General features: G+C 46.2%; 2 protein-coding genes across 2 annotated transcripts in view; one reads left to right on the top strand and one right to left on the bottom strand.

Annotated features, from left to right (window-relative positions):
* SS18L1 (SS18L1 subunit of BAF chromatin remodeling complex) overlaps positions 1 to 15,270 on the bottom strand; it is a 46,618-nt gene extending 31,348 nt beyond the window's left edge. The window contains exons 1-2 of the mRNA XM_054980957.1: positions 15,148 to 15,270; positions 1,066 to 1,142 (exon numbers count right to left, since the gene is read on the bottom strand). Of these exons, the coding sequence (XP_054836932.1) occupies positions 1,066 to 1,142; positions 15,148 to 15,216 (146 nt within the window). The 5' untranslated portion in view covers positions 15,217 to 15,270. The remainder of the gene's footprint in view (positions 1 to 1,065; positions 1,143 to 15,147) is intronic.
* A 712-nt stretch (positions 15,271 to 15,982) lies between these two features.
* On the top strand, positions 15,983 to 22,794 carry PSMA7 (proteasome 20S subunit alpha 7). Its single transcript, XM_054981900.1, has 7 exons — positions 15,983 to 16,182; positions 18,405 to 18,531; positions 19,977 to 20,101; positions 20,786 to 20,908; positions 21,517 to 21,636; positions 21,958 to 22,020; positions 22,563 to 22,794. The coding sequence occupies exons 1-7, from the start codon at positions 16,087 to 16,089 to the stop codon at positions 22,653 to 22,655; spliced, it is 747 nt and encodes a 248-aa protein (XP_054837875.1). The 5' UTR covers positions 15,983 to 16,086; the 3' UTR covers positions 22,656 to 22,794.
* Positions 22,795 to 24,102: the final 1,308 nt, after the last annotated feature.

Here is a 24,102-nt window from a genome sequence, read left to right as displayed (position 1 = left end):
ATACCACGAACTTTCATGAACTTGCCTCTGTTCGCAAACCGGTTCGTTCGGTTCATGAAAACGTCACTTCTGGGTCAGCAGAAGGTCTGCAGAGAGTCCATTCCCCCCCCCCATTGCCTATGAAACGGATCGATCAGCACCAGGCTGGCTGCAGTGACGAACCGAAATACAAACTAAACAAACCGGGCTAAAATTTGCCACTGTTCGTGAGACATGAGCTCCCATGCACCACCGGTTTGCAAACCAACAAACTGCAGTTCGTATTTCAGTTCGTGCCTGCCTCTAGTGCCTACATTGGTTGGAAAGGAAGAGCCAACACACATTCACTTTTCAACGGAAACCAGGGAACAATACCTGGATAAATGTGAGCTTTAATTAACATGTTCAGCTTTATGTGCATTAAGTATAACATGAGACTTACTCAAAGCTTATATTTTTAAAAAAAGCTACATTGTGCATGCATTCACTTTTGAACAGGGATAGTGTGATTTGATGTGTGTATGCATCCTTGAAAGGATCAATGCCGTTCTGAAAAATAATAAAACTAAGGCTACATTCCTCAAAACTCTTACTGTGGTGTTAAGTCACTATTTCCCAAAGGCTTATGAGGAGCTCCGTGGCACAGAGTGGTAAGCTGCAGTACTGCAGCCCAAGCTCTGCTCATGACCTGAGTTTGATCCCGGCGGAAGCTGGGTTCAGATAGCCAGCTCAAGGTTGACTCAGCCTTCCATCCTTCCGAGGTCGGTAAAATGAGTACCCAGTTTCCTGAGGGTAAAGTGTAGATGACTGGGGAAGGGAGTGGCAAACCACCCCGTAACAAAAAGTCTGCCAAGAAAACGTCGTGATTCAACATCCCCCATGGGTCAGTAATGACTCGGTGCTTGCACAGGGGACTACCTTTACCTTTACCCTACGTAAAAATCAACAGCTTGAGGCCTCTGCGTTTAAAAAGAAAAAGGGATTCAGCTTTAAAAATAAGGGGGTGTCCTTCCCACCCGCCACTGACAACGAGCCAAGAAACAGCAGTCCTATTAACAGTTCAACAAGTATAAATACGAGACTCACTGAGTACATTCTGCCGTTTTGCCCTTGCTTTGATAGTCCATAATGCACTGTATCAGATGGTGGTTCTCGTCCAACATCTGCATTAAAGGGGAGGAAAAAAAGGTCAAAATGCCACTATAACAAAACATCAATCAATCTTTATTAAAACGGTCCTAGATCAGCATAAAACGTAACAGCATTCTTATTCTCAAGAGATCCAAAGTAAAAATGATTAGCGCCCACATTACTAAAAATATTACACAAAATTAAAATACAATAAAAGCATTTCATCACGTATTTTTATACCTTCCTCGACTGGCAGATTTTGTAAGCTCAAAATGCTACTATAACAAAACACAAAGGATCCCTCCTTTTATTATGCTAAACTTTCTGCAATCTTTGTTTCTCATGTGATATTTATGCATGTGTATTAATTGCTGTTAAAATGCTCAAGAACAGCCAATGGAAAGAGCACTCTCATAATTAAATCATGTCCCAAAGGGACCCCTCCTTCACAGGGTTGGAGTACTTTTTCTTCCCTAAGGAGTTTGCTTTTCATTTAAAGATGACTAAAGGGGGAGTTGATATTTTTATAATGCATTTATTTATGCAACCTGTACACTCAAAACAGATCCCCCAAGGGGGTGAAAATTAAGAAACTAACAAATAAAAACAATTTGAATTTAAAACGACATTTCAAATAGCATTAAAACAATTCAATAAATGCTGCCCCACGAACACACAACACAAAGAACAGGGAGGAAGGTCAAAAACAGTTATTGGGAATAGATAAAAGGAAGAAGTCTGCGCTTGATAGCAGTAAAGGGGGAGAGTTGAATTTCCCTGGGGAGGGAACTCCAATGTTTTGGTGCCACGATTGGAAAGGCCCTTTCCCAGGTTCCATCAGTCTAGCCTCAGATGACAGGGGCACCTGAAGTAAGGCCTCCAAAGATGGCCAGAGTGAGACAGGCTCATACAGGAGAAGGCAGTCCTCAAGATATGCTAGTCTCAAGCCACATAGGGGTTTAAAGGTCAATACTAGCACCTTGAATTGGGCCCGGAAACAAACTGGAAGCCATTGTTGATAGAAAAAGAGTGGACTGATACAGTTCCTGGGACCCACTCCAGTCATTATTTGGCCTGCAGCATTCTGTACCAACTGAAGCTGCCAGACAGTCTTCAAGGGCAGCCCCACACAGAGCGTGTTACAGTAGTCTAATCAAAATAGAGGTTTATACAATTATGAACGGGATGGAAAAAATGGATAGAGAATTTTTGATCTAAGAGAACTTCCTGTGAATTTGGTGGGCAAAGATTCAGGACAGGTAAAACAAACTGATTGCATTATTAACCCATAGATGTCACTGCTACAGGATGACCATGAGGAGAGCCAGCTTGGTGCAGTGGTTAAGAGCGGCAGGACTCTAATCTGGAGAGCCAGGTTTGATTCCCCACTCCTCCGCTTGACGCCAGCTGGGTGACCTTGGGACAGTCACAGCTCTCTCAGAGCTCTCTCAGCCCCACCCACCTCACAGGGTGATTGTCATAAGGATAATAATAACACACTTTGTAAATTGTTCTGAGTGGGTGTTAAGTTGTCTTGAAGGATGGTATATAAATCGAACATTGCTGTTGCTGCTGTTATTATTATTGGCTTTGAAAGGGGACTTGACACACTCACAGAAGAGAGGTCCAGTCCATTGCTGGATATTAGCTATGATGGCTAAATGGAATCTTCATGTTCAAAGACAGCATCTCTATGGATACCACTGCCAGGGGGCTACAACAGGGTAAAGCCTTGGCCCCCATGCCCTGCTTGTAGACTTTCTGGGAGCATCCACTTCATCACTGTGTGAAATAAAGTGCCAGGCCAGATGGGCTGTTGGCTTGATCCAACATGGATGCTCTTCTGTACCAGCTGAATACCAGGATAAACAAACAAGGGGGAAGAGGAAAATAGGATGCTACAGATGTTAACACTAGCAAAAAAAAGTCCGCTGTATGAATTTGGCTTGTATTGTGCCAACCCACTGGTTGCTCCATCTAGCTTCAGGAAAGACCTCTGCAGATGTCAGGCAAAGTTTCCCAGTTCTTTGCAAAAGAAGATGACAAGGACTGAACGTGGAGCTCTCTATGTAGAGAAGGATGTGGTGTGGGCTGCTGAGCCAGGAAGGATCGTGCGGAAAGAGAGACTACAAACCACATCTACAAACCACATCTGTGTGCTCTCCCACCTCTCTGGTGGTAGAGAATGTCCTCAAGTCATAGCTGACTTTTTGAGGACCGCTGGTGGGGTCTTCATGGCAAGAGACTAACAGAGGTGGTTTGCCATTGCCTGCCCCGGTCTTCGTTGGAAGTCTCCCATCCATTTATTAACCAAGACCAACCCTGCTTAGCTTTTGAGATCTGACAAGATCAGGCTCTCCTGGGCTATCCTGGTCAGGGTCTCCCACCTCCCTACACGGCCCTTATCAACATAGGTCGAGCTAGCCAATATTATGAGCAGAAGGCAGGTTTTACTCCTAGTCTAACTTTGTCCATAGTGCAACAATATGCACGCACACCACAATAAGTGAATGGCAAGCATTCATTTATATAGGAGAAGATAATGGAACTGAGTGACACCCGTGTGGTGTGTCTCAACCTGCCCTGCATAAACACCATGGCATGGGCGAGAGGCTAGTATTGGCCACCGTTAACTGCATTCCAGATTGCAGCCCATTTATTTGATGCTCCATAGCTCAATAGGAACCACAGAGAACCAGTTATTTAATGTATTCATACCACACCTTTCTCCACAGTAGGGACCCAAAACGGCTTACGGTTTTCTCTTCTCCTTCATTTTATCCTCACAACAACCCAGTAAGATAGATTAGGCTGACAGTGCGTGACTGGCCCAAGGTCACCCCATAAGCTTCCGTGGCAGAACGGGGATTCAAACACGGGCGTCCCAGATCCTAGCCTGACACTCTAACCCCTGCGCCACATTGGCTCCAACGTGGTGCAGTGGATAGAGTGTCAGACAAGGGAGACCAGGGTTCAAATCCCCACTCAGCCATGAAATTCAGGTGACCTTCAACCAGTCACTCTCTTGGAGCATCTTGTACCCCACAGGGTTGTTGTGGAGAAAAAACAGGAGAGGACAGAGACACGGGGCTCATTTCGAGGGGGAACATGCAGGAAAGCAGTTCCGGCAGTTCCCCAAAGAGGTCACATGTCAGGTGGCCCCACCCACCTGACTCTCAGCCATTTTGGGCCCATTTCGGCCTGGATTGGGACCGAAACGGCCTGGATTGGGCCTGTAATGGGTGGTGGATCACTCTCGTGCTCATCAGCAGCCCGATCCTGACTATTTTGGGCCCCTTTTCAGCCATTTTCAGCCCCTTTTTGCCATTTTGGGCCCAATTTCGGCCCTGAGTGGCCAGGATTGGGTCCAAAACAGCCAGAATAGGTGATGTCAGGGGGTGTAGCATATGCAAATCAGTTATACTAATGACACGCTTCTGGTGATGCAAGAGGCGTGGCACATGCTAATGAGTTATGCTAATGAGTTATGCTAATGAGTTCCTCCAGCTCTTTTTCTACGAAATGACCCCTGCAGAGACATATAGGCCTCTCATGAATTCCTTGGATGAAGAGCAGGATGCAAGATGACTAGATGGACAGAATGTTCCCCCCCCCCCGCTGTTCTTTTGTTACTAAATGACAAATCAATAGTGTTTGCCACATCTGGGGGGGGGTCCCTCGGAGTATACAGAAACCCTTTCCTTGTCTCTGTCATGTTTATTGCCCCATTGACGAGCAAGGGAACATCAGCTTTGTCATCGGAAGAAGAGAGATGCACAAATATGTATACCTCCAGAACTGTGTGCCGGAACACCTGGTTGAGCAGACGCTGCAAAGATCAGCCCTCTTAGCCTAAAGATAAAGCCCTCTTAGTCTAAACGTGCTGAGAACAGTGGCTGGACAAGCAGCCGTAGAAAGACACAGCATGGTAGCTGCACCAGTGACTATACCGATGCTGCAGTCGAAAGGAGAATTATATCCTCCATGTGTCCCTTTCTCCTTGGGGACACCCCCTTTACCGCTTCAGACAGAGAAGATTTTGTCTCACTGTAAGCCAGCGAAATGGTGTTTAGGAGCAACTCAAAGCTATGATTGACTGATCTATGCCTTAGGCCAAATTCTAGAAAAAGACCTGCTGTTTTCTAGAGAGTGTTGCTGGAAAGAGGGGGGAAAAGGAAAGGAAAACCTAAGGTAATGGAGTCAAGCTATTTTTATTTAACTAACGTTGAGCCTGAAAATCGTTTTCAGGCTTAATTTTTTTTTAAGATTCAGAATTACACAGCTGCAGATTTTAGACTCTTGTATGCATGTGCCGAGATTTGTATGCTAAACAACATAAAGAGCTTGATACAAATCCGCTGTGCTAAATAAACACATGTATGTGGGTTCAGTTTGTATCCAGGCTCAAAGTAGAAATAAAGAAATAAATAGTATTAGGATATAAAATAATATTATTATGCAGTATATTTATATTACATGTATTTACACAAAATACCCTAGCCTGGATAGTCCAGGGAGTCTGATCTCATCAAATCTCAGAAGCTAAGCAGGGTCAGCCTTGGTTAGTAATTGGATGGGAGGCCTCCAGTGAAGATCAGGGTTGCAAAGCTAGGCAATGGCAAACCTCCTCTGTTAGTCTCTTGCCATGAAAACCCCACCAGGGGTTGTCATAAGTCAACTATGACTTGAGGGCAGGGCTTCATTTCATTTATGCAAAATAATATTATATAGAATAACCATATTATCATATGAAACACTCCTGAAGTGGACTTATACAGAATCAGACCCTTGGTCTATCAAGGTCAGTACTGTCCACTCTAATTGGCAGCAGCACCTCAGGGTCTCTGGTCATGTGATCTTTCCTATCACCTACTAATTGATCCTTTCTACTGAAATCAATAGGGATTGAATATAGGACCCTTTGCATGCAAAGCAGACACTCTTCTGCTGAGCCACTGCCAATTCACAAGGATCTAGTCCATCACATTCATGCATAATCAACACACACACAAAAATAGGAGCACACAGAGGAAGCTGTTAAAGGGGAGCAAACAGGATTCTCAATGGATCCCATGAAGCTAATGTTCAAGAATCTGGGACATAATTGACAGGGATAACTGCGGACACAGAGCAGATTTAGCCTTTTCCCACCTGCAGTGGTGTCTCTAACAAGGGTGCCTGTTTAGTTACTCTCATATCAGTGAACAGTTACCATTCAGTCCTATGGACAAGTCTGGATTTAAGGGTAAGCAATCTGGGCAATGGCCTAGGACTCTGGGCTCAGAGGGGGTGTATGGTTGCCAGCTTCAAGTTGCAAAATTCCTGGAGAATTGGGGGGTGGTGGAGCCTGGAGAGGGCGGGGTTTGGAGAGGGGAGAGACCTCAGCAGGGTATAATGCCATACAGTCCACGCCCCCCCCCCAAGGCAGCCCTTTTCTCCAGGTGGTGGCCTGGAGTTCAGTTGTAATTCCGGAAGATCTCCAGCCACCACCTGGAGGTTGGCAACCCTAAGAGGGTCCCTGCCACCTCCTGCATCCTCAACTATCCACTCAGCAGTTGAAACAAACCAAGGCTGGCAACCTAACCCCACGTGGCCAGCATCGAGTAAAAGATCTTTCCCCTAAATTCACAGGAAAGCTTACAACATCAGAGCCCATTCCGCAAACAGTGTGTGTGTGTGATTATGGTATCATCAAGACCACAAAAACAACTGAACATTGTGAGATCAGTATCAAACCCAAACCGATTTGTTTTTCTTTGGGGGGGGGGCAGAGTGTGCCTAAGATGTGTCTTGTCTGGGTACCATTTGGTCTAGGGTTGGTTCTGCTGATAGCGGGGAGTCAAGGACACTGCTGCAGTGAGGGCAAAACTCTCCAGCCCGTAAGATGATTAGACCTGCCCACAGAAATCTGCAGAGGGGTGGAGGAGCGCTAGGTCTCCAGATGCAGGGCTTTCTACCCCTTGGGGCCTCGTAGTACAGGAACTCTCTCGTCAAAACAGCTGGGGGAGGGCTGGAAGGGAAGGAGTCGCTGCTGTAAGGCACAGAAAGGGCCTGGTAGGTTTCTGCATCTCGGTTTGTGGTTGAGATGTGAACATAGACCTAAAGCGCTAGAGCCTGGAAATATATAAACTGCTTCCTTGAGGCCTGTGTTTTACTAGCAGTAGTGCTTTTCTCCAGCGCAATAGGCTTCTTGTATCAGAGGCAGGCTCATTGTGTTGTAGGAAAGCAGTGCCAGGCAGGCAGGCAGTTTGGTGTAGTGGATAAGAGTGCGGGACTCTAATCTGGAGAACCGGGTTTGATTCCTCACTCCTCCACTTGAAGCCAGCTGGGTGACCTTGGGTCAGTAGCAGCTCTTTCAGAGCTCTCTCAGCCCCACCCACCTCACAGGGTGATTGCTGTGGGGATAATAACAACACACTTTGTAAACTGCTCTAAGTGGGGGCGTCAAGTTGTCCTGAAGGGCGGTATATAAATTGAATGTTGTTGCTGTGTTATTATTATTATAGATAGATACACTGTCAAGTCATAGTTGACTTCCGGTGATTCCTGCTGGGGTTTTCAAGGCATGAGACTAACAGAGGTAGTTTGCCATTGCCTGCCTCTGCAACCCTGGTCTGCTTTAATAATAATAACATTCGATTTATATACTGCCCCTCAGGACAACTTAATGCCCACTCAGAGCGGTTTACAAAGTACGTCATTATTATCCCCACAACAAACACCCTGTGAAGTGGGCGGGGCTGAGAGAGCTCCAGAGAGCCGTGACTGGCCCAAGGTCATCCAGCTGGCTTCAAGTGGAGGAGTGGGGAATCAAACTTGGTTCTCTAGATTAGAGTCCCATCGCTCTTAACAACTACACCAAACTGGCTCTCTTTGGAGGTTTCCAATCCAATTACTAACCAAGACTGACCCTGCTTAGCTTCTGAGATCTGACAAGATCAGGCTTGCATGGGATAGCGAGGTCAGGGTGGAAGGGTAGGTGGTTAGACACAGACAGACAGGCAGATAAAAAATCTATTCTATGTAACACCAATGTGAAATTGGTCGAAGAAGAAGAAGCCAAAGTTAGACCCGAGAGGGAAGATGGGCAGAAGGAAGTGGATAAACTGGACAGCTGAAGGACTAGGGAAAGGGGACACAGAGAGTAGAATGGACAGACTGAAAGGAACTTTATGTGATATATTTACTGTACTTATAGTCTAGCTTTCTCACTGAGACTCAACATAGATTACAAAGTCAGGAAACCTAGAGGTTGCAAGTGACAGATAACAGACATCTTTGTCACGCAACCAACAGTGGTTTGTAGTTGAGGATGTGTTTATTATTGCTATAATTATTTAATTAAACCACTCATGTTAAGCATTTTACACCACCATATAAAGAAGTATTGCTCCAAGAACCTACAGACTCAGTACAGGAAAAATTCTACACTCTTCCAAGGCATTTTTGTTCAGCTATTGAATTATTCTCTTTGGTATGGGGGAACATTCAACACCTCACCAGCTAATATCAATTTTTAGGTAAGAACTCTGTTTATGGCCAGGAAAAAAAATCCATAAAAATTCTTAAGCAACAACACATTTTTCTCGGGCACAGGTGATCAAGCCCCTGGGAACCTTCTGCTCTACCGCTCATCAATTACAAAGACTTTCCTAACATTTAAAGTCAATCTACCCTTCTGTAATTTAAATAAATCGAGTCTAGCCCTATCCCCAGTGGAGTGACAATTTTTCTCTTTCTTTTCCTTGAAAATATTTTAAAACAGTCAAAACGTGCCTCCATTAATCTTCCTTTCTCTGGGCTAAACATACAGCAGTCTTCTGGCCATATTTTAACATGATATCAAAATACATAAAAATGTACTAGGAATAAATGTACTAGGACTGGGACCAGCATATCTGTGGGACTGCCTCTCATCGTATGCTCCCCGGAGAGTACTTAGATCAACTGATAAACAGTTGTTGTTGGTTCCTGGCCCTAAGGATGCCCGCCTGGCCTTGACCAGAGCCAGGGCCTTTTCAGTCTTGGCACCCACTTGGTGGAACTCTCCGTAGGTGGAAATCAGGGCCCGGCAGGATTTACTATCTTTTCACCAGGCCTGCAAGACAAAGATGTTCTGCCAGGCATATGGTTGAGGTTGGGGCTAGGTGGGCTCCTTTGTTGCCAGTCTCCTGTTCAGTGGAAAATGCAGCCGCCGCCGCCTCCCGATCGTCTGCCAACCCACCGAACAGGCCGGGCCATGGTATTACCCACACCATGGGTTGTACTAGATCAGGGTTTGGCACATGGATTGCTGTTAAAAGTTGCTTCCTCTTGCACTGATTTTTTATGGTTTTAGTGTTTTAAGGTAACTAATACAGTTAATGGATTTTAATGTGATTTTGATTGTGGTTACCTGCTCTGAGCCCGCTTGCGGGGAGATCGGGTTATAAATTTAATGAAATAAATAAATAAATAAAATCAACTCCCTCCTCTTCTTATCCCCAGCCATAAGGTGCCAAACTAAATTTTGCAGTGTCTGGAATTTGCTTAGATTCCAAGTCAGGCCTGCTGGTCAACTACCTGTTTTTGCCCCTCACTGGGAACACCTAAGACCCTCCACTTGGGGGAACACCTAAGACCCTCCACAGAAAATCAAAAGCAGGAGCAAGCATTGGAGAATATCTGTATCATCAAGCTAGGATCTCAGGATTGGCCCTGATCAGTACATGAATGGGAAACCACCAAGGAAGACCAGGGTTGCTATGCAGAGGTGGTGGTGGTAGGGATTGCTGTCAAGGGATAGCTGACTTATGGCAACCCCTGGTGAGGTTTTCAAGGCAAGAGACTAACAGAGGTGGTTTGCCATTGCCTGCCTCTGCAGCCCTGATCTTCGTTGGAGGTCTCCCATCCAATTACTAACCAAGGCTGACCCTGCTTAGCTTCTGAGATCTGACAAGATCAGCCGCACCTGGGCTATCCTGGTCAGGGCGCTTTGCAGAGGTAGGCAATAAAAAACCACCTTTGTTCATTTCTTGCTTTGAAACCCCTCTGGGGTTGCTGTAAATCAGCTGTGACTTGATGGCACTTTACACACAGACATCTGCACTGCTCCTCCTCCTCTCCCTTGTTTCAAAGGGTTGGGGTTTTTTTTTGCACTCTAACCACTGCTCCACACTGGTCTTTCCTCTGCTGGGAGTTCATCAGATGCCAAGTCACTTGCTCACGTCCTAGTCCCACAAAGCAGGGGATAGAAATAACAATCAACCTATCAAGTAGCTGTGCAGATTACAGCGATAATATAAGCAGAGTGCTTTGAAGTGCTGTTACCCTCTGTAAGTATTACTATTATTAACGACTCCTGAGATGTTTGCATATTTACAGGATGAATCAGAGACCGAAGGAAGCTGAAACGGAGATCCTGTTTATACACTCACACAGATCCTGGAATCGCAGCTTTAGAACTCTTACGTTACATGCCCAACAGGTGAGTCGGATGCTGAAGTGAGAGGATAGGGTGTCACAGGGCTTTCTCGCTCGGCTGCCTTTCACCCAAGCCATAAGCAGCCATGGACAAGATCCAACCGGAGTCATTAAGCAGGTGCATGGCAGGTGTGTGCTAAACTCTCCAAATCAATGGTACTTAAAACGGTTCAACTTTGGCTGGGTCGTGCCCTGTGTAAGCAATTATAGCCTTCTTATCTCTGATTAGTACAATTGCAAAGAATCACAGCGTCACAGCTTGCCTGGCTCAAACTCTGGAAGACCTTGGTCACGTATGAACACAAGAAACCGCCTCGCACCCTCAAGCGATTGATCCATCCGGTTCAGTCCTGCCTGTTCCGATTGTTCTTCAGAACCTCACACACAGAAAAGTCTTGTCCCAAACCTGCTGAGATCATTTTAGCGGGAGATGCCAAGGACGGAACCTGGGACTGCCTGCTTGCAAAATCCTCTTACTGTAAACAGGGGCCCTGAGATAACCACTAGAGGTACCAGCCTCTGATTGGTTGAGTGAGACCTGCATTATTCATACCTGGTGCATAACTTAAGGGGTGTGATGGGTCACAGGGAAGAAATCATGTTGAAGGAGTGCTTAGATGCCCGTATATATGGAGGATGCTTGCATGAACCACTTTTAGTCCCAAAAGATAAATGGAACCTCCACTCACAGGTAGAGTATATCTCTGAAAACCAGACACTGGGGACACACAACAGGAAACAGCACCTGACCGTTGTTTGGTCTTCAGTCCACAATACCTGATTGCATTTGAGAGGAAGTCACTTCAATGAGCAAAGCAAACCATTTCCATAGGGTGGGGAAATATTGTGCACCATGGTCTACGGAGCCCACTTTTCAACAGTTCATATCAGACATTAACACATCTTTGTCATACATCCTGTTTAAAATACTAAACACTCTCCTCTTCAGAACATAACAGTGTATGCTGAAAAGTTGGCACATGCAGCTGCTTTGAATGGAGTAGACCTTTGGATTTTCTAAGATGAGTCTTGTCAACTGGCTGGAAAGCCCCTCCTGGGACAGGTTTTTCACATCATGTATTACCTGGTTCTTGGAGCACCAAGGATTGAACCTGGGGCCTTCTATATGCCAAGCAGATGGTCTGCCACTGAGAGTCTCTCTACATGAGACCTCTGACACGTGAAGGACATGTGTCGGGAAATGCAATGGTAGCTGGGAAGGGTAGTTTAAAAAGACACAGCCAGTAGCACGGCAAAGACTTTGCCAAAGACTGGAGCTGTGTGAAGGGGCTGTGAAATGCCAGAAAAGAAACTACAGCCCATTATAACCTCTCCAGGTCCAAGCCTGGCCCTGGAAGGCAGTTCCAGCCCATTTCCATTCCTCACCTCCCTGTGTGATCCCACACAGTTTTAGACTGGAGGGGGTGAAATTGACAGAGCCTTTGGGGAGGTGAAGATGAAATTAACAAACCCTCTGAGGAGCAACCTCCTCCAGCTCCATCTTTTAAAACTATGCTTCCGGGCTAACATTGTGTCTCCCTACACTTGACCAAGACGCGCGGAACCGTCATGCAGAGAGACTTTGAGCCACAGCCCCTGTCCAAAGCACTGTGACAGTATTATATCAACCTATTAGGTAGCTCTGGCAACTAAAGCTCCAACACAATTCACTACCCATAGGAAAGTCCTGGTAACACAGCTCAAGTTAAGCTTTTCCGTCCCATTGATTTCTGTGAAAGAGTGCTCGGACCTTTCTCAAGGAAGTCAACAGGTTTACTTGGACGCAAGTGCTTTCAGTGACCCAGACTTCCTAGCAAGCATAGAGGGGATTGCAATCTTTTAAAAATGCTTGACTTTGGCTTGACCTTACCCTTATCAATAATTACCAGTACCAACAATTCAATCTGAGACCAAAGAGTTCTGCCCTAACTTATGCAAGCCACAAATGCAAATCTGAGCATCCTAATCAGAAATATTCGAATTCCGTGGCACCTGAAAGACCAACAAGATTTTCAGGGTATAAACTTCCAAGAGTCAAAGCTTGCCTTCAGTGCTTAATTCTTGTGGCCTCTTCTTACATGCCCAGGGTAATGCCAATCATCACTTTGGGGTCAGGAAGCAATTTTCCCCAGGACAGTTTGGCTAGGGATCCTGATAGCATTTTGCCATCTTTTGGGCATGGAGCATAGGTCATTGAGTGTGTATGGGGGAAGGGGAGGTAGTTGTGAATTTCCTGCATTGTGCAGGGGGTTGGACTAGATGACCCTGGAGGTCCCTTCTGATCCTACGATTCAGATACTTGTCAAAGGGAGCTTTGACTCCGGTCTTTAAGGTGCTACTGGACTTAAATCTTGCCATTCTACTTCAGACCAACATGACTACCTATTTGAAACTATCTTCATGAGAGCATCCTGGAGTGAGTCGTACCCCATCCCCAAACGAAACCCTCGGCATTTGGCAAATGCCAATCTCTCCAATTAGATGAGAGGAATCTCTGAGGATTGCCCTGCAGATTTCAGCTCCAACATCTCCTTCTGTCACGGGCTGCCCTAACTGATGCTTAGACCTCCAATCCCTGACCTGAAAGCAAAACTCTGGCACAGCCGCTCGTTCTTTGCAAGCACCATACTCTGGAAAAGGAGGGAGGCAGGGAACGTGACGCTGGAAATCTGCAGCATTGTTGAGGCGTTTAACAAATCAATTACTCATTATGGACATCTCCACACACCTCCCATTATTTACAGCTCTTTCTCGGGGAATGGGAGTGTTTCATTCCCCGGCCGTCCTTGCAGCTTTCTCTTCTTCCCAGAGTGGCACTGCCAACTTGCACATTGGGGAAACACCTGCCTGTTTCCCCTCCAAAGGCTGGAAAGGTTTGCTGTCCATTCCCATCATCATAATAAAGCCCATTAATGCTTAGGGAATTTCCTCCACTGCATCGCCATTCCAAACCTTCCGCCTGCACAGAAGCATCTGCTTTTTTCTGGGGACCGAGATCAAGATAATCCACTCGATGGTATTCCCCATTACTATGTATGGATGTGAAAGCAGGACAGTGAAGGAAGCTGATAGGAAGAAAATAGATTCGTTTGAGATGTGGAGGAGAGTTTTACGGATATCATGCATGGCCAAAAAGACCAATAATTGGGTTCGAGATCAAATCAGCCCAGGTGAGCCTGATCTCGTCAGTTCTCAAAGCTAAGCTGGGTCAGCCTTAGTTAGTAATTGGACGGGAGACCTCCAGCGAAGACCAGGGTTGCAGAGGCTGGCAATGGCAAACCCCCTCTGTTAGTCTCTTGCCATGAAAACTCCACCAGGGGTCGCCATAAGAAAGTCATGACTTGAGGGCACTCTCCACCACCACTACCAGACCAAGTCAAGCCGGAATTCTCCTTATAAGTCAAAATGATGGCTATTGTACTTGGTCACATTATGAGAAGACAAGATTCTCTGGAAAAGTCAATAATGCTAGGAAAAGTGGAAGGCAGGAGGAAAAGAGGAAGACCCAACACGAGATGGCTGGACTCAATGAAGGAAGTCTCAGACTCCGGTTTGCAAGATCCGAGCAAGCCAGATGTGTCCAACACCATCAAGAAGACAGAGATCACGGCCCTTCCATTTGTCACCAGTCTCTGGCACTCCGAGGTAGACTGCCTTTGAACATGGATGCTTCAGCTAGCCATCAGGGCTAACAGTCCAAATCGCCCCCCGTTTCCGTGACGAAGTCTTCCCCGGGTGCCAAGAGAGCCCCGGCCTCCGGTTTGCAGGATCCGAGCCAGGCAAGGCTAAGGACGCTTTGTAGGTCTTCCATTCACAGGGTCGACTCGAGGGCACACCAAGAACCGGAGCGAGGGAGCGACGCCCGGCGCGCAGAGCGCAGATTCGCCGGTTCGGCTCGGCTGCCTTGTGCTCTCCCGAGCGCAGCAGCTCCGCCGGATTCAGGGACGCCACCTCCGGCTTGCGCGTTGGCTACGCAGCGCTGCCCGGCCGCCTTTGCAACGCGTTTCCATTCGCAAACCCGTTTGCAGAGACGACTCTGCTCTAAATCAGCCCCGATCTCCGAGATCCCCATTCGATGGCTGCCAAACGCTCCGCGATCCCTCCCCAGCGCTCAGCATGGAGCGGCCAGCCCTCTTTCCAGCCCGGCATGCCCCATATGCGAGCCTGTCCACCGTGCGCGCGTTCTGCGCCACCAAACCGCTTGCAACTGATGGCGACCCTGGGAAGGAAAGCCCTCCAGAGCGTCCTATCCTGAGCAGATCTTGCAAAGGGACCCCTTCCTGAGCGGCTTCCAGCCTCTCTCTCTCCCTCTTGCCACCCTCGGATCACCTTTGCTTTGTTCCCCCCCACCGCCGCCTCCTCCCCACCTCTCCTCCAGCCGCCCCACACCCCTGCAAACCTTTGCACAATCGCGACTTGGCATCTGCCAGAATTAAGCCACCCTCCTCCCAGCCCCTGGAGACGGGGGGACTTTCTCTCTCTTTCCCTCTCAATGCATCAGCTGCTTCGATCCAGGCACGCTTCCCCCCTCCCCAGACATCCAGCCACCCGCCCCCGTTTTCCATTCCGTGTTACCTTCTGGATAGTTTGCTGGGTGACCTCTCCTTTGGCTCGGGGGCGAGCAGAAGCGAAGGCAACCGACATGATGGGCTGGTCTGGCGCCTCTCCCCCTCCCCTCAGATGTCAATAATCTAGCGTGCAATAATATTGTTATTATCTGGCCGCTATTGCCGTGCGAAGGCACAGCGTTCGCCGCAGTGCATGGGGAGGGGAGCCGCGGCAGATGGTACAACCTGCGCCTTGCAAAGAGCCGGGGGCATTGCACCAAGAGCCTCCGTGCACCCCCTTTACCTGGACGGTTCTACTTGCCGGGCTGCTGAGCTTTGGGGAGGGAGGAGACAGCAGAGGCACCTGAGCCCGCTTGGCTTTCTCCCCCCGCCTGCCCGCTGCAAATGCACCTTCTCCTCCTCCCCTTCGCATTGCACATGGTGCATCCCTGCCGCCGGGTTTCCTGTCGCAAGCGAATCGCATCTCTCCCTGCCTGGGCCAGCCGGAGCATCTAGCTGCGCCAAATGCGTAGGGAAAGGCGGCCGCACGCCAAGTGCGTGGGAGCAGCAGGTGGAGTGAGACGGACGGACGTCAGCGGCGTGGCGAACGCCGACATTCAGGGTCCTCCCGTGCGCTATCGACGTATCGAAAAACCCCATTGCGTTTTTACGCATTTGGCGTAAACGGAGGGAGAAGGGAAGGGTGTTTCTGGGCTTGGCAAACGGACCAATCGGCGTTGCGCCACCAGCGTAGGCGTGGACTCCTTTGCCGTAGGCCCCGCCTCCTCGCCCGCCCTGACTCTATGGTAAAAGCGGCGGAGTCGGCGTAAGGGCGTTCCGTGAATGGCCCGCTCGCGCGATTTGGGAAGAGCGGCGCCTGCGCAGTGAGGGGAGGTGACGGTGCTGTTTCTCGCTTCCTGAGGGGACCGGCCGAGTCGGCTCGTTGGTGCTTCGCGCGGCCGCGGCCATGAGCTACGACCGGGCCATTACCGTCTTCTCCCCCGACGGGCATCTCTTCCAAGTCGAATACGCCCAGGAGGCCGTGAAGAAAGGCTCCACCGCGGTACGGCGAAGGGCCTGTGGGGGGCTAGGCCGTGGAGGCGGCCTTGGCGAGGGGAGAGGGAGAGAAGGCCGGAGAAACTGAAAGCGAGGGCGGGAAACGTTAAGGGGGGAATTGACAGTTAAAAGAGGTTAAAAGACTTGGGAGGGGGGTCAAGTTAGGGCTGCCAACTCTGTTGAGAAATTCCTGGAGATTTGGGGGAGGAGCCTGGGGGGGCTCAGTGGGGTATAATGCATGGAGCCCCCCCCCTCTCCCCAGCACCATTTCTTCCAGGAGAACTGATTTCTGTTGCCTGGAAATCAGGTAGTAAAGAGTCCAGTAGCACCTTTCAGGCTAACCAAATGTAAGCTTTCGAGAGCCAGAGCTCTCTTTGTCAGATGCATCTGACGAAGAGAGCTGTGGCTCTTGAAAGCTTCTGCTACAATAAAGTTGGTTCGTCTTAAAGGTGCTACTGGACTCTATTATTTTGCATCTTCAGACTAACATGGCTAACTCCTGGAGGTCAGGTGTCATTCCAGATCTCCAGGCGCCACCTGGAGGTTGATAACCCTAGAAGTCAGCTCCCTCCCTGGTTTCACTCTTTCCAGGCTGGGTAGAGAAAGATTGGGGGGGGGGGGGAATAACTGAACTTTAGCTCCCCCCCCCTTATAGGGAAGAGTCTTGTTCTTTACCAGGCGAGTTCTTATGTGGGTGCAAAATAGTAAAGAGTCCGGTAGCACCTTTAAGACTAACCAACTTTATTGTAGCATAAGCTTTTGAGAATCACAGCTCTCTTCGTCAGATGGCATCTACAGTCTCTCTTTGTTAGATGGCATCTACTACTCTGCTATTTTGCAACTACAGACTAACACAGTGGACCCCTCTGGATCTTATGTGGGTGGTATCACTTTTTCCAGGCTGTATCATAGGGTGACCAACCTCCAGGTAGTAGCTGGAGATCTCCCAGAATTACAAATGATTTCCAGGCCACAGGTACCAATTCCCCTGAAGAACATGACTGATTTGGAGGGTGGGCGGGCTGTGTGGCATTATACCATGCTGAGGCCCTGCCCTCTCCAGACTCCACTCCAGGAATTTCTCAGTCTGGAGCTTTCAACCCTAGTGAAGGGGAAGAAGAGGGGGGGATGACTGAGTCTGCTTTTCCCACCTCTCTCCTACTGTTTTTAGAAATTCTTATAATAAACAAGGTGGATTACAGTTGTGTGAGTGAGAATACAATATAGTCAGCAGCTAGGCTGCTGTAGCATACTGGTAAAGTGATTGGACTGTGAATCAGCTGCTGGTTCAGATGCCACGAATGCCATGAGTTTAGCAGGTGGCCTTGGGTAAGCCACTCCTCTCAGCTCCAGTTGTATTGTGGGGATGATAATAATAATACTTAGTTCACTGCTCTCAGTGTGGTGGTATATAAGGGTGGTATATAGAAACACTTGTTCATTATTGTACTTTACTACTACTACTACTACTACTACTACTACTACTGATAATGATAATGATAATAATAATAATAATAATGACAACAGTTAGGACATTCAGGGAATTCAATAGGGAATGGTAGCAGAAAAATTTTAAACATAAAGCTGAGCAGAGATGAAATCATTTTCCTTTTCTCTCTGGTATTAAAAAAATACCTTGTACTGAATATAGGTTTTCCACTAGGCTGTACCACTGTTTCCAGTCTGGGGGAGGCAGTGGGCTTATATAATTAACCCCCCCCCCATTTAAAAACGGAATTGTGGCTCTGGTTAGTCTTTTGTCCTAGGCTGTCCTTTTCCCAGACTGGTGGAATAGGGGACTTGTATGGTTGAATACACTTCTCTAAAAAAAAAAAATGTGCTGTTTAAATAGGCTTTTATTTGGACTATGCCACTTTCTCTCTTGAGCTTCCATAGTAGGAGGAGAAGTGCTTGTGTTGGTGGGTTTGCTGTGTGTATCTTAAAGATATTTTAGCCAGTAATTTATTTTTAAATGCTATGCAAATACTACAACTACACTGTCATGGAAAACGCTTTACAGATTGCGTTAAAATCTCATATGCAAACTAAGAGGACTGTGCAGCCCCATCTAAATTGGAAGCAGAAGTCCTGTTGACTTCAGGAGGTTGGAGCTGCATTCTGAGTTCTTATCTGAGCTTGAGAAACCCTTAAATATAGTAATTGTATACGTGTAGTATTTAATGCAGCAGCCTCAAAAGATGATCTCTAATAGTCTGTCTAACATTAAAGGTTGGCGTACGAGGAAAAAATATTGTGGTTCTTGGTGTAGAGAAGAAATCTGTGGCAAAGCTCCAGGATGAGAGAACTGTCCGAAAGATCTGCGCCCTTGATGACAACGTCTGCATGGCATTTGCAGGTGCAGTAAAAACACACCAACGACAATGGGAAAGAGGCCTTGGAATGAAACTGCTGTTTGGAACACAGCTGCAACACAGTGAAATGACACAGTATTTGTTTTAACCATCCGTAAGCTTTGATCAGGTGGAGGGTTTCAGAGGGCAGACAATTTCTTTCTATCCATGCAGCACGACTTTCTCCCTTCTGCCGTCCTTCCCCCTGCCCAGAACAGCATGGGTGAGGTAGGGGAGAACATTGTGCTTCGTGGGCAGAAATGCTCTGCAGGATGCAGGTCAGTGCAATTTATTTAGCTGATTTTCCTGAAAATCTTTATTGCGGTCAGGGGCACCAAAAATAATAATTCAGGTTGTTGTGTTTTCCAGATGAAGAAACTTACAGGTGTTATGGGCTTCTCTGTATTAGGTGCAGTTTTGGAGACTATTTTCTTCCCGTGCATCTACATTACATTATACAACTACCTCACGTTATGTTATAAAACTATTAGAAAAGTATACTTCAGTATACTTTAAAATAATGTAATTAGTCTGAGGTAGGTAGCTCTGTTGGTCTGCAGTAGAACAGCAAAATGAGTCCCGTGGAGACCAAGATTTTTCAAGGATATAAGCTTCTGTGAGTCAAATCCCGCTGTAATTAGTCTTGCAATGCAATCCTAAGCAGAGTTACTCCAGTCTAAGCCAGTTGAAACCAGTGGGCTTAAACTGGAGTAACTGTGCTTAGGATTGCTCTGTTAGTTTCTGAAGTCCAAAACTTTGAGAGCAGATGTAAGTGGTGATGTACAGGTTTTTCCTCTAACTAGGCAGAAAATAATTTGCTCGGATTATAGCTTTGACCGTGCTTTCAGTTAATCAAGCTGCTGCTCTTTTTTTGTCTCTTGTAAGAGTTCTGTATTTTCTCTCTTAACTAAAAGTAGCCTCTGTAGGTGGCTAGCTTGAGTGGGGGAGGGGCAGGGGCCAGTTTGGAAAAGATTACTTTAACCTTCTCCCCATTTTCTTTTCTCAATCAAGATCAACCTCTCCAGGTTGCATATCTCGTCGTAGGGGAAGGCCCCAGTATCTTTTCATCCATGGATTGGAAAGTGGCTCAAGCATGGGTGGCAAACTGCAGACAGGGAAGGGGTTAGCACACTTACCCTGCTGTTTTCAGTTCCAAATTCTGGAGAAAGACATGAAACTCCATTTCGTATCTACTTTTGCTCTCATGTTAAAAATAATTTTTCAAGTATATTAGACATGCACACAAAATGTAGACAGTAGCATGTCTGCATTAAAATTAAAACCAATTAAAATGTAGGCGGCATGGCTTTGAAATGTGTAGTCACAGGTATACGTTTATGATCCTTCCATTTACTCTCCTCCTCCTCCCTCCTCGGTAATGTTTTGTGGAGTGGAGGTACTGAATGTACACTGTTAACTGTTGCATTTTCCTGACTGTTCCTGTTTGCAGGGCTCACAGCAGATGCCAGGATAGTTATAAATAGAGCTCGGGTGGAGTGTCAAAGCCATAGACTTACAGTAGAGGATCCTGTCACTGTGGAATATATCACACGTTATATTGCTAGCCTGAAACAGGTACGTACAAAGAAAACAAAGATGATCTCTTGTTAAAAGGCGGTTAATTGGAGCCTGATTTTAGTGCAGACTCTCTTCTCTTGCACCAGTGAACTCCTGGCAGACTGAATGCAGTGTAACTGCTTTGTCTAAGAGAAAATGAGTCTTGCCAGTTTGCTCAAATGACAGTGGAGAAAATAAGACACGAAGTAGCTTCTGCCTGGTTGTCAGTGCTTGAAGTCATGATCCTTTTTGTAATCGTGTTTTCAGTTGCAAGCATACCTCTGCTCCCTACCCAACTTACCTGCATCGACTCTTTGAACAGAAAAATTACAAAGTTGGTAGCATTTTTTAAAAAATATGTATTTTAAGAGCCACAGTATTAGACATATAGTCACGTGCATTTCATTCTCTGCCCTCACAAGGGACAGTAGAGCGGAAGGCTTGGTTTGGTGCATGGCTCTGGTAAAAAGGAACTTTCCATCTTATGCAGCTAAAGTCCTCAATTGCCTCTTTCTGATCCCAGGTCCTTTTATGCAAAATGATTCTTCAGACAGTTTCCAGTAATGACTATATATATTAATAAAATAGGGTCAGAACAAGGTATCACGTTGCTTTAAATTCTTATTGACGTGCTAGATGGGAAATCTTTACATCCTGTAACATGCAGTTCTGTTAAAAATAAACTTTCTTGTCCCTCCTCAGCGGTATACCCAGAGCAATGGCCGCAGACCTTTTGGTATTTCTGCCCTGATTGTGGGATTTGATTTCGATGGAACTCCAAGGCTCTATCAGACTGATCCCTCTGGTACCTACCATGCTTGGAAGGTGAGGGTTACTCCCCCCCCCTCCCATGAAGAATAAAATTTTCCTTTCATGTATTTTTGTAATTTAACCCATTGTCATCCCTGACTTGAATCAGATACAACATTTGGCCCAGTACCATTTCCTCCTGTGCTTTCATTCTGGCTAATAGTCCCTTTAGGAAACCCAGTGTCTATAATAGTGTTCTGATTAGCACATTAGGACACTTTGGCTAGATGGATGGGCGGGCGGGCTATATCTGTCTGTCTGTCTGTCTATCTGTCTCTCTCTCTCTCTCTCTCTCTATCTATCTACTGACCTCATTTAGTGGTCAAAGCCAGCAATGATTGGTATCTGGAAACAATCTATTGATAGCTAATGGACTGATTTGAGAGTTGTGTGAGAAATTGTTGCTTGACACTCCAGGAGTGCTGAATTGTGGTTCTCCCTTGTTTAGACAACACCATACAGTCTGATTTCATCGTCCTTTCTCTTGTGGCGAGCACGATTTAAAACATTACTTGCTCTAAGATTTAGAGATATTAAGGCTGATCATTGAAATGCAAAGACGAAAAAGGAACCATATTGCTTAAAATTTTGTTTCCCTTTTAACTTTTTAAAAACTATCTTAGGCGAATGCCATTGGCAGAGGAGCAAAGTCAGTGCGTGAATTTTTGGAAAAAAACTACACAGATGAAGCCATTGAAACAGATGATCTGACCATTAAGCTTGTCATCAAAGCCCTTCTTGAAGTAAGTGAATATTTGAATTCCTGTGTCTTTGTCTTGGTTACCAGTTTGTTAACTGAATGTTTAGGCCATCTGTCTGTTGCGAGGTTAGAACAATGACTGTAGAACTTGCTTAACATCTAACACATCAATATATTTAAATTAATTCAGTAAGCATCAAAGTGGTGAATCCAGGTCCAGTGCCGGCAGGAGGGGAAAGGCTATTTTTAAAAATATTCTTCAAGCTTTCCAGCAAGTCAGATTTTAATTTTGACGTTTCCTCAGATGAAAAGTCTTAACATCCACACTATTACATTTCCTTAATATTAATTTTCTTGGTTTAAGGTTGTACAGTCTGGTGGAAAAAATATTGAGCTGGCTGTTATGAGAAGAAACCAGCCTCTCAAGGTAAGGTGTTGTTAATATAGTTTTTTGTTTTAGATCTGAGCCTTATTGTCGGTACTATGTGGCCAGTTTCTAGTAGCCAGAAGTTCTGTATTTACACTCTGACCCATAACGAGAGTTCATTTCAAGCAAGCTCTACACATACACCACACCCTTACCACCTCCGCTTGTTTTCTAACCACTGCATGCACGGCACCATTTCCTGTCTAATCCCAGAAGTCTCTCGTTTGACATATAACGGTCTGGCAATCATGATCCTGACCCAGCCGTCTGGGAATCTTGGGGTATTTGTGGGGTGACCCAGTGCTTTGGAAACAACATCCTTAGCTGTTCATAATCCTGATACTAGCAAAAAGTCCTAGGAGTAGTCAGAAAGTACTTATGCACATATATGGGAGTATCAACAATTGTGCGCTGCTCTCGAGGTTTCCCGGACTCTAAAGTCAGAGGCAGAGAAGCTGTAAAAATCTTCATGTACCTAGGAATCTTTTGACACGATCCCCTGATAATAGGACTGTTGCGATTGTGTCACCTCCCCACTGCAGATCTTAAGCCCTGAAGAGATTGAAAAATATGTTGCTGAAATTGAAAAAGAAAAAGAAGAAAACGAGAAGAAGAAACAGAAGAAAACATCGTGATGAATGAAATCAAATTTCCAAGTTGCTGGTTTTGGTTTTTAAAATCAATCATGAGTTTCTCTGTATAGATATGTAGGCATTCCATGTTCTGTGCCCCTTGTAAGAGGCCTCTAATAAACCACCTGGTTTTTTAAGCTTGTTACTGTAATGTGCTCCTTTCTTCTGCATATACGATTATCATCACAACGCTGTAACTTCTACAGTGGATGGAAAGCAGTTTTCATAAACTGTAACCCTAGCTTTGATATCAAATACGCTGTTTCATGGTCTCTGCTGTTACTGGTCGTTGCCATTTTCTGCCATGTTTTTTGCAGCTGGTTTGTGTTGCCCTCATTTGTCACAGTATCAGAAACCTACATTTGTTAGTTCTCCCTGGCCCCTATACAAGATGATTCAAATACAGGTATAGGATGGAGCCTTGTTTGTTAATCATACCTTCCCCTGACAACTATCGCAATTTAAAATTACTTCATTTCCCTATTAATCTGAATTGAGCTCTTTTGGAAGGGAATGAACAAACCTGACCAATCAGGAATGGATTCAGTGTCTAAACCCGAGTTACCTCAGGAGGTAGTGGGCTCTCCTTTGGAGGTTTTTAAGCTGAGGCTAGATGACCATCTGACAGCAATGCAGACTCTGTGAACCTGGGCAGATCAGAATGGATTACATCAGTACTTGATTCTTGTGGTTCTTACTACTTGCCCAGGGTAATGCTGACCACCTTAGAGTCCAGTAGCAATTTCCCCCAGGCCAGTTTGGCTAGGGATCTTGGAGGTGTTTTGCTACCTTCTGGGCATGGAGCAGGGGTCACGGGGGTGTGGGGAGGAGAGGTAGTTGGGAATTTCCTGCATTGTGCAGAGGGTTGGACTAGAGGACCCTTCCAACCTTATGATTCTACCAGCCTTGGATTATATGACGTCCCCTTAGAAATGTTTCCATCACTTTTCCTCAAGGGCTGCTTTACCTTTCTACTTCTGTTGGGTATAATCTTAAAGACCTGTACTTTACTCCAAATGTTCTGCATAGCATAAAATCAGGAGAGCAGCCTTGATGTGCTAATGATATTCTATGTATATACCGCCCTTCAGGACAACTTAATGCCCACTCAGAGCGGTTTAAAAAGTGTGTTGTTGTTATCCCTACAACAGACACCCTGTGAGGTGGGTGGAGCTGAGAGAAGAGCTCTGAGAGAGCTGTGAGTGACCCAAGGTCACCCAGCTGGCTTCAAGCAGAGCAGTGGGGAATCGAACCTGATTGTCCAGATTCAACTCCCGCCGCTCCTAACCACTACACCAAATTTCAGCATTAGGGACAATCTGTATTTACGATCCTAAACTTTAAAAAATTCTTAAAAAGTGCTTGTTTATCAATATAATTCTTAGTACAGTGTAGACTCTGAAACGGTGCAGGCAAGGTCCGGCTCTAATAAAACTATGAGAGAGAAATC

Source organism: Eublepharis macularius, chromosome 5 (assembly GCF_028583425.1).
Source record: "Eublepharis macularius isolate TG4126 chromosome 5, MPM_Emac_v1.0, whole genome shotgun sequence".
NCBI lineage: Eukaryota > Metazoa > Chordata > Lepidosauria > Squamata > Eublepharidae > Eublepharis > Eublepharis macularius.
This window is presented reverse-complemented; position numbering and strand designations above follow the sequence as displayed.